Genomic DNA, 17,646 nt, shown 5'->3' on the forward strand with positions numbered 1-17,646 from the left:
CCTCAGAGAAACAACAAAGAAAAGCAAGGGCTGGAAAAAATGTCTTGAGATAAATGGTACCAGAAAAACCAAAATCCAACAACAGCAAAAACACGCTCAGGTATAAAACATTTACTTCCTTTAAAAACTATATATATTTGAGAAAGTGAAGACATACTTCTCAATTAAAAATAAACTAAGATTACAGGGTTCAAGCGTAAATGAAGACAGCCTAGCCCACTGCCAGCAGAGGTGGCTGGACCGCTTTGAAGTAACAACATTTGAAAGCTCCCATTCTTTGAAACTAATTTAAACACACAGAATTGTTGAAAGATTAAAAACCGCAGTCAGCTAATTACACCCTCTCTCATCTCTTATTCAGCAAATGAATCACGTTTCCTGCCCACTTAGCTGAGGTACATGGATTTCTGCCTAATTAGAAATGTTGTAGACGGGACATTAGTGGGAGCGGAGCAGGCCGGGGTGTCTCTGCCGCTTCATGTTTAATTCCTGACAGCACAGCCTGATAGCAAAGAATAGAGGAGTCATTAAATAATTTTAAATTATTTATAAAAATTACTTTGCCCAAATTATAATTATTTTTCCCCAAATGGCCTTGCGTCTAGTGGAGTGAAGGAAGAGGCGGTTCCACATTGATTTTAATTAACATTTTAATGTTATATATAACAGAACATCATGAATACAATGGAAACAAAGTTGTATCAATTGAATAAAAAAATTTTCAACATAAGTGGGGAGGTAATAATTCGATACTTATAGTATTTATTTTAAAAAATATTCCCAGCTTGATGCTGAAACATTTAATTTTGCATTCCAAACTCTAGCATCATGATTTTCACGTGAGCTTAATGCAGAATCACAGCAGGAAAACAAAAAAATTAATTAATTTCCTTTATTTGTCATTAAATCAATAAAATCTCTGACTGCTACAGGTCTCCTTTAATAATATATATCGAACTTCTATTGGAACCATATTGCTAATGCTGTATTATAGACACTCGAAACCCAAACAAAACAAATACTGTATAAAATCTAAACGTGAACATGGCTGAGTCCTAACATTTATATTTAACTTAAGGTTTTAATGCATTTTTACCTTTCAATTTTTTGAAAAGACACCAAAAAAGATAAAAATAAATATTTTTCTCTTCTGACTGTTTCTGACTTGAATGATGGCTACGGGGAGGTGCACAGAAGGCAGCCTTGCCAAGTCAACCACTGCGAAGTGCAGCCACCAACTGCTGCAGCCAAACGACACAAGAGGTCTTCCTTCTCCAGCTTTTAAAGGAAACCGCAGTGCAGTCCTGAAAAAAAAAGTTTTCCCAGTTCTGCACGGGGCAGTTATAGAAGGAGACATGGGTGAAGCTCACAGCTATGCCAGCTGCGGACACAGGGTTCAATCCTGTAGAACTCAGATGGCCTGTCAGCAGTGTTGCTGGGACCTCAGCAAAGGTATATACATCAAGTTACCTTTGATTTAGCCATAATCACATATGTATGCCTTTTTTTGGACAAAAATATATATTTTTATAAAAAACTGATCATCCAACTTTAATGATTTCATATATGGACTCGAGAGTGGTAGTAAAGGAACAGACCCAATTGTGACAAGGCGATTGAGGGACAGAAAAATCAAGTTCCTCAGGAAAAGCAAAGTATAAAGTTAGAGAGAAGCACATTTCCTCAGCCCTGTGCCAGTCCTCCCACGGACTATCCTGACATGCGCTCTCTGACTCGGAAAGGCCTTTGTGGTCTCCTCACCATGAGTTGGGCATCTTCACTGGGGAAATCGATCCTGACTGCCTCGTCTGAAGTGGGTTTGTGTTGCTTCTGAAACAGACACTTCACTTTATGCCTCAGACTTTTTGGTTCTTTATGTGGGTTATTTAATTAACTGATAAAAGAAAAGGGAACTGCTTAGCACTTTCCATCCCAGCATCACCTACTTGCAGCTACACATTCTTCTTCCACTTGCTTCTTTATGATCTTTTATTTGCTAAAGTTGGCAAAGTTTGCAAAGGCATCTTGCTTGGGCTGCACAGTTCCAGAAGGCATGGCCATGTTGGGCACGCCCATCCCCACTGGGCCTGTCAAGCCCATCCCCGTGGCTGACAGCCCCATGTTCATGTTCATGCCCACCATGCCCTGGCTCATCACTGGGGCGTTTCCCAGAGGGGCCATCCCCATGGTGCCCGTCATCACACCAGGCATGTTCATAGGCATGGGTCCCCCCATCAGAGGGTTAGTTTGTGGCCGGACAGGAAGCATGTTTGACGGAGAACTGAGATTCACAGCTCCAAAGCTTTGTGTCATCATATTCAGAGGCTGTTGCATATCTACCAGGAGAAAGGAGAAAGGTGACTTCAACAGAAGTGAATTCTTAAGATTCACAGAGCAGAAAAATAAGACACATTTTCCTGACTGTCAATCCTTCTAAACCCAAGAAGAGAAGTCGATTAATTTGTCCTGGTTACATTCAACAAATATTCAGCAGATGTTGCTTTGGTCTCCTAGAGACAAAACATGACTCCAAAACATTGCTGAATCCTTCCTAACAAACTGTCAAAAGCAGTGTCTATCAAAAGCCTTAAAAAAGTTTATATTTGTTGACTCAAAATATTATATGAAGGAAAAAGCAGATGTACAAAATGTGTGCAAATTTTTTATGGTTAAAAAAAAGAGTTGGAAACAATTTAAATGACCAACAGGGAGCTGTGCAATGGTACGAGGGGAAAATCTAAAGATCATTTTTCTCTGAAAATGCTCAATAGAGGATAAACCATCATATTAATGTTGTTAAATGCAAATACCAAGAAAGAAAACAGTACATATATCCACATTATCACTCGCACACTGAAAGAGAGAGGACAACAACCATGAGACAGGGCCCTGAGCTGGGGAGTTCAGATGGCTTTGTTTCTTCATCACTGTTTACAAAAACAGCTGTACAGTCATTCTGAAAAAACAAACAAAACCCAACTTCCTACTTTGGATCACTATGGAGCAAAAGCTGTACCACTGAGCTCTGACTCCTATGTAGTTCAGGCAGTCCTAGTAACTCAAAAGCCTCTTATGTGCTGGGATTAATGGCATGCACTGTTCTCAGAAGTATTTTTATTTTAGAAGACCAGAGCCTTAGAACTCATAAATCTTATCCTACCAGAAGCACAACACAGAGTTGGTGTGCTAGGAGGAGGGGTACCAACTGAACACTAAGCAGAAAATCTTAGGTGAATATGGTTATCTTCACATATACCCCATGTGTCCTCAGTGTATGTCATCTATATTTGAATACAGAAGATCTGAAACACAGATGGGAATTTGAGGTAACTTACTCTGTTGTTGAATCATTGTGTTAAGCGATGGCTGCTGGGGCTTGGAAGGTTGCATACCAGGTAGTAAGTTGTCTAGGCTGATGTTGACGCTGGGGTCAGACCAAGTAGAGGGCAGGGTTTTGCTGGCCGACTTCTGGACCATATCTGCATTCTGATTATAGAGAGGGTTAGGCTTCTGCAGCACTGCACTAACGTTCTGCAGAGGCTGGAAAAGAAAAGTACGATCTAGGAATCAAGACAACACCTTCATCACATACTAGCAAATTAATACTTCAGTGCCCAGAGAAACTTCCTAAATGGAGCCCTCCGAAGACTCTGGGTATTCTCCCGTATAGCAATGCCCAGTTCTTTTTTTTTTTTTTTGGTTTTTCGAGACAGGGTTTCTCTGTGGCTTTGGAGCCTATCCTGGAACTAGCTCTGTAGACCAGGCTGGTCTCGAACTCCCAGAGATCCGCCTGCCTCTGCCTCCCGAGTGCTGGGATTAAAGGCGTGCGCCACCATCACCCAGCTGCCCAGTTCTTTAGAAGGTACTATCTGTAAAAAACACCCAGGGCAATTCCCAACTTGAGGTTACCATAGGCCCCAACCCCAGGAAAACAGACTGAGTAGACTCCAAATGGCAGCATCTGAGTAGCAGCAAAGAACCACCTGCCAGGTTAGCACAACTGAAGGTGGACAGGTGGAAATGCAGCCTTACAAACAATGCAGGCCGGTCTGCTCATGTTATAAAGTCCAAGCCATCAAGCAGCAAGTCCACTGCACAGGCCCTGACTGGTGTTTCCCAGCTCTGTACACCTCTAACTGCCTCGAGTGAGCACCTCCAGTGGTCATCCATGCATGGACTCACAAAGGAAAAACTCAGGAGAAAGAAGCAGAGGTGCATGGTGGCTACTAAAGATAAATTTATAAAGGGACAGAAACAAAGAAAGGACGAGAGAAAAGAACGACCAAGGCAAAGGGTCAAAGGAGGACAACAGAGGCTGAAAGAAAGCCACCGGCCCTCTCACAATCACCTTTCTGCTTCTTTCTTCCCCTCCTTCATCCCAAACCCCAAAGATGAGGATCTATACGTTAAAACAAGCGATTAGTATCAGAAACACATCAGTAACTCAGTCAAAACTAACAAGTCCCAAGTACAACTCAGACACTCTTTCACCTCTGTCCATTCAAAATTCTACTGTTAAGCAATTTGTATTTAACTCCTAAAATGTGAATTTAAAAACTCCCACTAGTTTTCCTTTATGAAAATGAAGGTTGACAATAGGCCCAGAATGGGGGGAACATTCATCACTGAGACAATGGTTTTCTACATGAGCAATGATGTACAGAGAAACTTGGATAAGACAGAACCAGAACTTATTCACTATTTTCCATGGGTCAAAAAATGTATCTGCTCCCCAAAACAATTTTGTAACCCAACAGATTTCAGCATGTCTCCTTGTGCCAGCTACCATGCTTGGTATTTTGGGGACTCATGTAGGTAAGATGGCCTTGCCCTCGACTCTACCAAGACACGGTGGGTGATTAGCACAACCCCACCTCTGTTGTGCAGTCACGTGCCACCTAATGGTGTTTAGGTCCACAGCAGACTATGGGAAGGAGGGTTCTCTGTTGTCTTACACTAACCCATCATCTTAGCAGGTGTAATAACAATTCCCAAGGAAAGCAGACAACTTACCTGTGATCTTGACATAGGCAAACCAAGCCCCACAGTGTTAGTGCTCATCAGAGAGAAATTCATACTCTGGGAAGACGTCATGGTTGCCTGGGATGAGCCCATAAGATCAAACAGGTCTGAGGAGTTTGAGGCAGCAGGAGGTGGGCCTAAAGCTGGCTGTGAGCCACTGATGAGTTCTACTGCAGGCTGTGGGGCACTGCCAAAAAGCTCACTACCTGAAGCAACGGGGCCTGATAGGGCTTGGTTGAAGGCACTCCAGTCACCAAAGTCTCCATTCCCACTTGTTGCTGTTATCAAGACAGAAAGAAGACAGAGTAAGACGCACTCCGAACTGCACAGACAAATGCAAACTCTACGAACCGCAGCTAACTGAAGTTGATAGGAGTCCACACAGGTTAGCATCTGTGGGTCGCATCTCCATCTGGACATTATCCTTCCTCATGAATATTACAAGACTGTTAACATGGTGGCAAAGAAAAGAGCTAGAACTCTCAAAGTAAAACCTACCTCTTGGCAGGTCTGTTCATGATACACAAAAAGCACCATGAAATGACTCCAACAAAGTCTGCATCAGTTAAACACGTGGGACTCAAAAACAGAGGAAATTCTATACTGGTTAACTTCTTGCTAGGAGTGAGGACAACTCCACAGAGTTCAATTTTGCTCATCATTTAGAAGGTTCAAAGAGAAATCCAGTTGTAAATTATAGCTGTGTAATTGCCGAAACCCCAAGTTCATGATATAAAATTTATTAAGAACAAACAGAAATCGTGAAAGATAAAAAGCTAATAAAACAAAGTGTGGGTATTTAATACATTTCTGTTAGAAGCTCTCCCTCTCCTTTTGCTTTCATGGACTCCACAGGAGCTACCACCTAGACTGCCGCTACAGCATGCTGACTGCTTAGTGGATGTCAATGAACAGCAAGGAGAACTCAGGTTTGAATTGATGCAGTCTGAAGGGGCATATACTAAAGGCTTAGTCTGCAGTTTGTGCCACTAAGAGGCAACTGGATGATGACTGTTAAATTTATCAATGGGCCATTTTAGTGATGAGTTCATGCAGAGTGGGTCATCAGGAGGTGGGGCCCAGCTGGAGGAAGGGTGTATTTTGTCACAGTCCTGTTCTGGCAGCCTCTCCGCTTCCACTCTGAGAACAGCAGCCTTTCTACCACAGGCCCAGAAGCAAGAACCAGCTGACCCCGAGCCTCTGAAGCTGGGAGCCAAAGGAGTGATGGGAAGCTAACGCTTCAAGCTAGCTTTAGAAAGTCACCAGTAAGAGCTCACACTTTCCAGAGGCAAACTATTAAAAAGCAACTAATCAGCTAGCTCCTCTAGACCCGACTTTCAAATCTACACTGTAAAGATGGAGTAAGGGCACGTGCGGCATCAAAATTATTACTTTGGACAATTCAAATTGAGTGTACTGCACAGAAATGCTGCGTCTGGCTTCTGGAAAAGCTGCATAACTATCTGTAATATACTGATTACCCAAGGAAGTCATAGTTAAGCATTAGTTTGACTAGGTTACACATGATTCCAAGTAAATACACCTGTCCTTTAGGGAGGGACATCCACATGAATAGGAGTCAGTGGCAGCTGAAAAAAGCAGAAAGTAAAGAAACGCCATTTCCGGACCATCATCTGGAATTGTAAGTGTACAGCTCCACGGTCTCTATGGTCTGGGAATACGTGTCCAGCCTGGAAGGTCACCTCCACAGCAGCACTGTCTCATGAGGAGACCAGTCACATGATGCCTTTAAGCCTGCACTCCTCTATTACTGTAGTAATATGCAGCACCCTCAGGAGAGAAACCCCACACTGTGTTTCAGGTAAGAGCAGGGCTGTTATTCTTTATCCAGGGTTTTACTATAACCAGCTGTTAATCTTTACAAGACACTGTATTAGTCATTTTTACAATTCCTTCTTGATTATTAGATATTTTAAAACCATTTAAATAAGGCTGCTGAATGAACATAAACTTTATCCTAATTTTCCATTTGCAGGATCCATTAAGCAGAATATGAGTGGAAATGGGCAAAGCATGCTGCTCCACCTGAAAACTCAGCCATCGGGATGATTAATCATGCAAGGACAAGATTTCAAACGGTGCAGACGCTGTTCAGAGATGATTAATCACTGTTGTGGGTTCAGCCCCTGTGTGGTGGTGATCAGACTATATTAATCACACATATATGAATGGAGATGTATGAGAAGGCTGAACTAACATATTCAAGTTATGTGCATACTAGACAACTTCATACATACAAAATAAAGTCAAGGACTACCGAGGGGCCTGTACAAGTAGGACATGTCTACCTTCTACTTTGATGCGCCTATAGCACATCAGCCTTGGGAAGGTGTGCCACACTTCCAGAAGGAAGCAGTTAATCAATCACAGAACAAATCTAGTTTTGGGGGGAAACACTTGGAATTTATAGGAGGAGGTTGTCAAAATAATGCAAACTATCTTCAAAGTTATGTGCTTTTCTTCCTAACCACTCCCTGAACTTACATTAGGTATCATTCAATATAAAGTACAACCCAGGTTATTATAACAGCAACAGAGTCTACGTGATCTGGAGAGTAACACACTGACTCAGTTACATACATTTCTCCCCTGGCCCTCATGCCTCTGATTCTCATAGCTATTGTTAAGTGCTCTCTCACAGTGTGGGCCACACAGATTCTATGAAAAAAAATACCACAATGCCTTCACACCCTGAGGAAAAAGACAAAAGGACCTTAGTCTGCACTCTCCAGATCTCTAGAGATATAACTATCTATATAAGGAACCATGGTAGGTGGTGTTTATCCTTAGCTTGAGAAAGCTGCCCATTTTCATTCCTGGAAAACCAGGCCAACTAAGGGAAACACTAATTATTGTGCTTTAGCTCTGAAATGAGACCCATGTACTTACACTCATCCCTGGAGGACTAAAGAGTATGCTATTGATATAGGTGGGGTTTGCTGGCTTAGTTTGAGTCGTATACAACTAAGTCAACTGATCTAGCACACCTAAGACACTGAACCAATTTATCTTGTGGATAAAATGATTGGGAATTAAGAATTATAAATACCATAGGGATTAAAAATGCTGATTAATAGCTCTGTGTTTATGCATGTCAACTTTTCTGATAACTTTCTACAAATTCTGGTTGTGGACAGTCAAATCATCTCATACCTTGGGAAGGGAAATTGCCTGATGCAGCAGCTGAGCTGAAGTCAGCGAATCCCCCAAATAAGTCAGTGGATCCTCCTAGAAGGCAAAAATGGGGACAATGTTTTGAACAATTACAAACAATTTCAGGAATCCTTTTAAGGCAACACACAAAAATATGCCACAGGAGAGGTCCATGCTCACCAGACAAGCTGGCCTGCTTGCCTGTGGTTCTCCCAGCCAAGGTTCTTGGACTCCTTGACTTTTTGACATTTCTTCCCCCAATCTGTTAAAACTTTATCCCCCCCCCCCCACCACCACCACCACCACACACACTGAAATTAACCAGACCCAAAGTCCATACATCTCAATGGACTTCTATACAGTTAGAATAGTCATTCTGAAGCTGTGGACCTTCAGATGGAATTTTAAATTTTTACTATCAGATGTATTTCCACCACCACCAAGTGAAAATTCCATGTTAGATTAAAACCAGAAAAAACAACTGACTGTATACCCTCTTTCAAAAACTGATGTGGGAGTGTCATATATCAATCTGTTGATTTCATTGGTTAAGCAATAAAGAAACTGCTTGGCCCTTATAGGTTAAAACATAGGTGGGAGGAGTAAACAGAACAGAATGCTGGGAGGAAGAGGAAGTGAGCTCAGACTCGACAACTCTGCTCTCTGGAGCAGAGACGCCATGCTCCCCGCGCCTGGACAGACACACGCGATGAAGCTCCGACCCAGGATGGACGTAGGCTAGAATCTTCCCGGTAAGCGCACCTAGTGGTGCTATGCAGATGATTAGAAATGGGCTAAATTAATATGTGAGAATTAGCCTAGAAGAGGCTAGATAGAAATGGGCCAAGCAGTGTTTAAATGAATACAGTTTGTGTGTTGTTATTTCGGGCATAAGCTAGCAGGCGGCTGGGGTGCTGGGGACGCAGCCCCACCACTCTTATTACAACAAAAAATGACACAGAGCAAACCATGAAACAAAAAACCAGACACACACACTGGGGAGGGTGTCGGCATCAGATCTCCTTGGAATTGGAGTTGCAGAAGGTCGTGGTGTGGATGCTGGGAACTGAACTTGGGTCCCCTGCAAGGGCAGTGAATGATCTAAACCACTGAGTCATCTCTCCTGCTTCCAATTTCAATGTTGTTGGCTTTTGTTTGGTTGTTGCTTTTTTTCTCCCATGTCAGGATTTTTCTGTGTAGCCCTGGGTTAACCTGGAACTCACTTTGTAGACTAGATCGGCCTTGAACTCAGAGATCTGCTTGCCTTTGCCTCCCTAGTGCTGGGATTAAAGGCACGTGCCACAACTACCTGGCTTACAATTTTATGTTTCAAAACAAAAACTTGGGGAAAAACTTGAAGTTGGTTTGCAAAAAAAAATCAATTTGAACAGACAATGGGAGAAAACTCAGCGTGATAATGGTGCCTTTTCTCTCTTGCTCACTTCACAAAAGATTAAATACCTTTTCATTTTTTTAACACATGGGGGAAAATCAGCTTTTTGCTACTATTTACTTACTCATTATTTTTATTGTGTGTATGTGTGTCTCATGACACATGCTCTGGCACACAAGCAGAGGTTATAGGTCAGGATCTGCTTGTGTAATTTAAGCCATCCTGTCAACCCTTGCTACAACTGCTAAGCTGATGTTTTTAAAATGGCAAAATCACAGCCACTGGGTCAATCTCCTTCACAATTGGTGTAATACTACAAAGGTCAGGGATTTATTTTTAAGATCTAAAACTTCAAGCTATTGACTTTATTTTTGTCCTTAAGGTTTTACTTCTTAAGAGTCAGAACCTTAGAAGTCTAGAGCAGCAGCTCAGTTATAGTGCTTTTAGTGTTATGTGAACATTACACAGGTTACATCACAGCTGCTTAGCCTGCAGTGCTTAGAAACTAGCCAGGTGGGACTGCAACATCTGGGCGGCACTCAAACACCACCAGGGACAGTTTCCAACATCTGGTGCCATTTCTGAATTGCTTTATCGCTGCGAGATATTCTGCCCCATCTGCTATCCTCAGCTGGGTTAATTAAAGTATAACCCTGCCCCTTCTAAGGTGGCCAGCACAATAAAGGGAAGAATCAGTTTCTGGTACATGTGTGTTGCTCTTTCTTTTGAAGGTCCATTTACTGCAGCCAGCTATCAGCAGGTGTAACTGCTTCCTCCTTCCCTCTCCACATCGCACCATTACACGCACTACAGATACATCCGTACAGCAGCCAGCTAGTGCCAACCACAGGCTCTGCACTCCTACCAACACAACCGCGCCCATGGCTATATTAACACTCATCCAAAGGACAGTATCAAAGTACTTTTGTTTTGTTTCTTTCCTTACAGGTATATGGGACAAGATAAAATGCTATGAGCACAAAGAACAGTGAGCTAATGTGCATACAACAGATAAGCACATATTAAAAGTTAGCAGGGAAATGAATGTTGCAAACATTGGAGCTTAATATTCAAGTTTGTTTTCCATGTTCCTTCATGTTCAACATTTTGATCAAAGTATACTGCTAACAGGATGACAACTTCTATTAGCAGTAAGGGATTTCAAAACATATCATTTTAATTTGCTTCATGCAGGCAGTGAATAAAACACCAGTAATTTTTATGCTAAGCACAGACCATCAACTCTGAACTAGTCTAAAGTTATAGAGAAAAACCCACGCTGCAGATAAAAGCGGTGAAGAGCACAGATTTTAAGAAGCTTTTCATGAATGTGGTATTTCAGTGTATCAGTTCTTCCCCTTCTCCCATCTACACGAAAACTATACACATCAAATGTCCACGGCAACTCCTACCCAGTCTACCCACTCACATGTGGCTTAGTTTCTACATGACCTGAGGAAGGAGCAGCGAGAATGGGCACGCATGCTCTCTAGCATGGATCTGCCCTTTTCTGATGCAACACAAAACCGCCTTTACTGTAAGAAGTGTTTGAGAAATTACAAACCTGTTTCTTCAGGGGCAAGCTTCTCAGAAGTGGGAGAAGCACGGTGATGCTCTAACAGCACAAGTGCCCATGCTCCAGCACCTCCCATATCATCTCTAAGGAAATACAGAGAAGACTCTCTCTTAAGAGTGCTACACGAGGAAGGCCGCTGCGGATTCCCACATGAGAGCTGTCATCATAAATGAATCATATCCTTCTGCCTTTCCAGGGCAGCACGGAGGTTATTTACAACCACCATCTGGGAACATGAATTTTCCAAAGCAATACTGGGAACAAGAAAAAACATGGACAGACAGTGCCTAAACTACAAATGAAAAATTAAATAGTTGAATTCAATGCACTAAAAACTGAAGAGTTTTAATATATATATATATATATATATATATATATATATATAAAGTTAAGTGACTGATGAAAAAGAACTTTTAAATAATCATTAAGAATAAATACCTACCCTAGAGAGAAAAAAAAAAGCCTAGACCACCAGTAGGCAAAGTCACAACTGGCCTATAAAATATAATGTGTTCGAACCCAGTACTCAAAACGACATGTGATTCCTCATAAAACAAAGATTCCGAAAGGTGTAAATGTCCTGTGTTTGGAACAGAAGAATTTAGGAAAACGTCAAGCTAAGAAACCTGAAGTACAGAAAACAGAGATCATTAAGTAAAAAAACTTGGTGTAAATCACAGCAGGTTAGCAGACAGCTGTCCTCAACTATCAGGTCTCACAGCTTGGTCACATAATAAATGCTAACGTCCATCTGACTGAATACGCACAAAGAACACCGGGGAGGCAATGTGCACACCTGGGAGGCCAATGTAGAAGGGTCAAGTGTGCAGCCAGTTTGGGCTGGATGGCAAAGCCTCATCTTAAAAGCATTTTACAAAGAACAGACACCAAAAATGTTGACAGCTACCTTTATATATTTATTTGGTGCAAATCAGTTGTTTCCCACATTTAAAAAGTGGGCACAATCATCATCACCATCAGTGAAAACTTCCCTAACAATAACTTTTGAGTAAACCCAACTTAAAGATAGCTTCCATTCAATGCACAATGATGTGCTTAGACTCCCCATAGCACTTCCAAGTCACATAAAACGCAGTTAGGGTCAAATGGCAATGGGAAATTTGGACTTAACACACGTTTTGTTTTTTACTTGACAGAAGGAATTTAGGCTATACTAAGACCTATTAGCACAGCTGTTCTAGGTACTGATGACATTTCTCTCTACTCCCAAGAGAAACACATCTTATAGAGCAACAAGACAAGACCTAAACTCTTAATCAGAGACACAAGGCCTACAGGGTGGACCCATTCTAAAAGAGAAATGAAATGATTTTAGCATTGTTTCTAGTTGGCTTAGTTTCTAATTTTAATACCTATTTTCTGGCATGGTCTTAGGAAAATGCTCCCTTAGAAATGAGCTGTTACGTAGGAGCCTGCAATGGAAGATCATAACAGGACAGTTATGAAAACAATCTCAAGAGCAAGCCGGCAGCTTAGGTTTTGCATTTTAAAACTTAGTCAGATGGTCCATAGTGATTTTAGCAGACACTCTGTAAATGTAAAATATGAAGATGCAATCACACACCCACACGAGGAGGAACGGAAGACAGGAGGAAGCAGGAAGAAGCACAGAGAACCTGAGTGTGGCTGGTGGAGACACTCATCTGATGAGTGGTACAGATGTTCATCTGCTTGCCTCACCGTCTGCAGCCGGATTACTGGCATGGCAGCCCTGTGATGAATACAGGACATCTGGCATATCCTTACACACTCTCATGTGCAAGTGCTAAGATTTAAATCTAACTTCCTTCTGTGGCAGAACTTCAATTAAGACCTATAGTTAAATATACTATCTCAAACGAAATAATTAAAAAGTAATTCTGATGTCAAACCATGTTCAGCTGCTTTTGAGATAATATTAAGATAAATTTTAAGGACAAGAAACCTTCCAGATTTCATTTAAACCCTTCCCAGTTACTGTATTAGTATTAACTGTTGTTCATATACAATTAGTCTACCATTTATACCAGAGAAGAAAAACCACAAAAAGGTTTTTTTTTCTGCTCAAAGCAATCTTGGGATCACAGAGGAAAAGTCACATCCACACAGCTGACCTTCCTAATTAGTTAATTCTTCTTTGTTCCACAGAAGCACAAAAGAAACCTTTCAATATTTCATGCCAGGAAGTCCAAAATAGTTGATACTCCCTAACACTGTATCCACATTAGACAGCTGTATGCTAACCACCAGTCCATACTATAGTTCAAATCTTAAAGATACAAAGACAGCACATCTGTTGTTACCACTGAGGGCACTGCAGTCTCACCAAGTCACAGTAACTTTAGGACAGTTACAGAAGAGACTGGAAGGGAAATGAAGAATCTCAGAACTGGGCCAAACTAGATGTCTTGCAAGTTTATCCCTAGGTCAGTAATTTTATGACAGTAGGCAAGAAAGAAACGAGAATAACTGGGGGTTCTATATTAATCACACGTACTAATCTATCAGTGAAAAGTGATAGTGAAATTTACATCATGGACCTATGCTTAAAGCAAACAAGCAAGTTTAAAAACAACTTTGCTTCTGAGAATTATTACACTCACAGACTATTTGTAAACAGCTGCACTCCACACACTAGTCACACCCAATCCTGCTGATCTTCATTTTAATGTAATGAACTTTAAACAGCCTTAGAAAAGCTAATCTTTAAAAAGCTCTAGTTTTGAGCTGTTTTTACTTGGAGTACAGTAGTTTATTAAGACTACAATCATCAAGTGCAATTCTACAGCATTAATTTACTTGAATTCAATTTTTTAGGAGTTACTCAAAATATAGCACATGCTGGAGATCACAATGAAGACATTTTCAATCTCACTGATGAGAAAGGCTTGGTCCTTTTTGTTCAGTGTGATGTCTCCCTTCTCTTTCTTCTCCTGACAGCTCTGTGTATGTTGCCCAGGTTGCTCTGGAACTCCTCAGGCCAGGCGACTCCCACCCCCAACTCTGCCTGCTAAGAACTGTAATTATAGGCATATGCATTCCGCCTGGGCCACAGACCTCTTACAACATGCTCGATGGGGATGCATATTCATATAAGGCCCCTTTCCTCCAAAGCACCAGCATGTTTATAACTAGGTAACAACAGTCAATCACCTCCCTTTGACTAATGATTACTTTCTCCACTTGACTTTTCCGGAGCCCAAGAATTCCATTTTAAGCACCCAAACAGTGTCTGGGTCAGCAAATACATGCTGACAGATGAACAAGAAGGTAAAGAACACAAGGCATATCTGCTTTGACAACCACAATGAAGGTTTAGCGAAAATCATGAAAACATGCAGGGTAACACATCTTTTTATAAAAAGAAATTTTAAAATGTTAATTTTCATGTAATTTTTTACATCTTCAAAATTACTTGTAGAGCTTAAAAATGTAAAACTACAAAGCCTCCAAAATCTTGGTGGAAAATTTAATTATATTAAACCCTGAAGGAGGAAGCAGTACGGAGAGGAAGCCCTGTAAGTTAAAACATGTTACAGTGACTGATGACATATATTCACTAATACTGGTGACTACCACAAACAAGTCTTTTCTCCCTCCAAACCTAAAGATCAGAAAAAAGTACAAAACAGAGCGAGTTACTTTTCAAAGAATGCTTTGAGAAATGGGTGCATACATATGAGATAAAAACAGCAATGGTAACCCCAGAGACACATTCACAAAGGCCACAGGCACTGAAGACAATAGGGGAAGAGGCTACCAAATTATCATCTTCCCCCATCAGGCAGTTATGTAATTCTCTCCAAACAGCACTGAGTGCTCATATTAATGTCATATTAGCAAATCTGGAAGTATTTTTTGCAGGACTGGAGAGACAGTCCAAAGTCACCTAAATACTTGGCAAGTGCTCTATCAATGAGCTGTATTCCCAAACCCCTTTCTAAATTTTATTTTGAAATGAGGTCTCTTTAGGTTGCCCAGGCTGGCCTTAAATCTGTAACCTTTCCTGCCTTAACCTCCTAAGAACCAGTGCTTACAGGCTGCATAACAAGACCTGGCTAAAGAGACAGGATCTCTCTATATAGTCCTGGCTGTCCTGGAACTTGTTCTGTAGACCAGGCTGGCCTCAAATCACAGAGATTCACCTACTTCTGCCTTCCAAGTGCTGGGATTAAAGGTGTGTGCTACCACACCTGGCTAGAATTCTTTTATTCCATCTTTCACATAGCATTAGAAAGTAAATAGCAGAAACCGCAGTTGCTGGAAAGGAGCCTTACCCGCTGATTGGCTGTTGCCATCAAACAGGTCAACGAGGTCCCCTGATGACTTGCTGCTCGGCACTGAGGGCTGAAACAGTAGAACAGTGAGTGAGCTTACAAAGAACTCTAGCGCCAACCCCCAACTTTGACAGAAATTATGTAATCATCTAAACAAGGCTAGATTTAGATTTCTAAAAGAAGAGAGGAAGAGCAAGCATCTATATAATCACCGTGAAGTTCTATCACATCTTAAACAGTTCCCCCATCTTCAGATTTTATTAAGGAAATATATATGTGTGAATGCTAATGCACGAGTGTAGGTGACATGGAGTTGGGGGATGAGATCTCCTGGAGCTGGAATACTGTACGGTGATTCTGAGCTGCCTGATGTGGGCCAATAAAAGCATACGCCATCTCTCTAGCCTCCACAATACATGGATGGTCTTGCTATGTAGCCCAGGGTAGTCTTGAACTCAATCCTACTGCCTTAGCTTCCCAAGTGTTGGAATTACAGGCATGCATGACTGAACCAAGATCTAATGAATTAGAAGTGAATTTTAACTCACTTTTCTTCATACTGCATTTCAATGTGGGAAAGCACTGCACTTCACACCAACCATGGTACAGCACCAGCCTGTTCTTTTATCATTTCTCCTAACTGTCAAATATGGCCATGCTTTCCCTAGTGAATGTGGGTGAGACTGGTGATGCTGGTGGTATGAGATGGGCACCGATGGGCTACACTGGGACTCACAACCTCCCTGTGTGAATGACAGTGTCATTTCTACCTCACAGGAAAAGTCATTCAGCCCTGGGACAGGTTTTTTTCTCCCAAAGAGATCTTTTGCTATTAATGACTGAATAGGGCATGCCAGATGAGCAAATAATATGACTGATTAAAAGGCCCCAGCTTACTAAGGCAGGAATTCTGAAAGCAGTTTATGAGAATAAGGCAAACATGCTATGTAGATCCATGTTGTCCACACCTTCGCTGAAGACTGAGGTGTGTAGGTTGAAGCGTTCTGATCCGGGCTGGCTTTGTCCCCTGTATAATGTGCTGCTGCTCCGAGATCAATGGTTTTGGAAGGGTTAGCTGTGCGCTTGTGCCGGGTTGTGGTGGTCTCTGTGGCCTGTGTGATATGGATATGCTTCGTTGTCACTGTTTCCTCTTCGTCTTTGAATTCACCTTTGGGAGATCTGCCTCTTCTTGCTTTCTTTTCTTCATCGCTGTCACTAAAAGATATTAAAAATGAAACAACATAATAAGACTTGGGAATATTGTAAGATGGAGTCCTTAGTGGTTTGAGTGAAAGAATCAAATGCACTAATTTCAAAATTCGACACTTTGACTGTTTGACAGGATCAACACAATGTTATTTAGGCTGTTGAATAATGATGTGTATGTATTAGGGAGGAAGAGGGAATATGCACAATTTCCTAGTTAAGTCTAAAACACCCCTACAAAGGGGGGGAAGTTATTTTCAAAAATGTGCCTGAGCAAAAGAATGTCTAAACTACCTTAGTGTTTCTTACAGATGTAAAACTTAACTAGTAGATACTGTGCAAATGTTTACAATTTCATTTGTCTTCTTTCAAACATTACCAACTTTCTGAAAAGACATTGCCATGTAGTCTTAGATGGTCTCTATCTTACCATATAGGCAAAGATGACCTGGACCTCTTGAACTTCCTGCTTCTACCTCCCAACCTGGGGTCTGAGGCTGTGACCACACAGGCTTTTCACAGCTCTAGTTAAGAACTCAGTGTGTTAGCAATTCTCATGCACTAATCTAGGGACATAACAAAGACTGGCTAAGGTCAGGTATGCGGAGCACCTTTGTAACCCTAACACCTGGGAGGAAAGTCAGGAGCTGAAGGCCATTGCTGGCTGTAGAATGAGTTTGAAGTCAGACTGCCTCGGAGGGAAACTAGGATGGTCGGCCCTATCAGCTGTCACCTGAGAATGAACACAAGCACAAAGCCAGGTCTTCGTAGCTGCTGCATTTCGCTCCTCTGTCACATCACACATTACCTACCTGTCAGCTATGCTTTGTAGAAACTCGGCCATATTTAAAATATTGCTGAAACAACTAACTTACTCATGTTAACACTGCAAGTCAACTGATCAAAACCCCTAGAGAGCAGGAAACCAAGATTTTCCTATGTTGGGAATGAAGAGTCTACTCTACTATCAAGATTTTCCTATGTTGGGAATGAAGAGT

At 41.5% G+C, this 17,646-nt stretch overlaps 1 protein-coding gene across 2 annotated transcripts in view; it reads right to left on the reverse strand.

Moving 5' to 3' along the window:
• Positions 1 to 635: 635 nt before the first annotated feature.
• The window catches only part of Clint1 (clathrin interactor 1), a 54,038-nt gene continuing 37,027 nt past the window's right edge, over positions 636 to 17,646 (reverse strand). Inside the window, exons 7-12 of one of the 2 annotated variants that reach the window (XM_013354126.2) lie at positions 16,411 to 16,657; positions 15,443 to 15,512; positions 8,197 to 8,271; positions 5,014 to 5,300; positions 3,336 to 3,540; positions 636 to 2,336 (exon numbers count right to left, since the gene is read on the reverse strand). In XM_013354126.2, the coding sequence (XP_013209580.1) occupies positions 1,990 to 2,336; positions 3,336 to 3,540; positions 5,014 to 5,300; positions 8,197 to 8,271; positions 15,443 to 15,512; positions 16,411 to 16,657 (1,231 nt within the window). In that variant the 3' untranslated portion in view covers positions 636 to 1,989. The remainder of the gene's footprint in view (positions 2,337 to 3,335; positions 3,541 to 5,013; positions 5,301 to 8,196; positions 8,272 to 15,442; positions 15,513 to 16,410; positions 16,658 to 17,646) is intronic. The other variant, XM_005368164.3, reaches the window with a different exon arrangement.

The sequence above is a fragment of the Microtus ochrogaster genome, unplaced genomic scaffold (genome assembly GCF_000317375.1).
Source record: "Microtus ochrogaster isolate Prairie Vole_2 unplaced genomic scaffold, MicOch1.0 UNK30, whole genome shotgun sequence".
NCBI lineage: Eukaryota > Metazoa > Chordata > Mammalia > Rodentia > Cricetidae > Microtus > Microtus ochrogaster.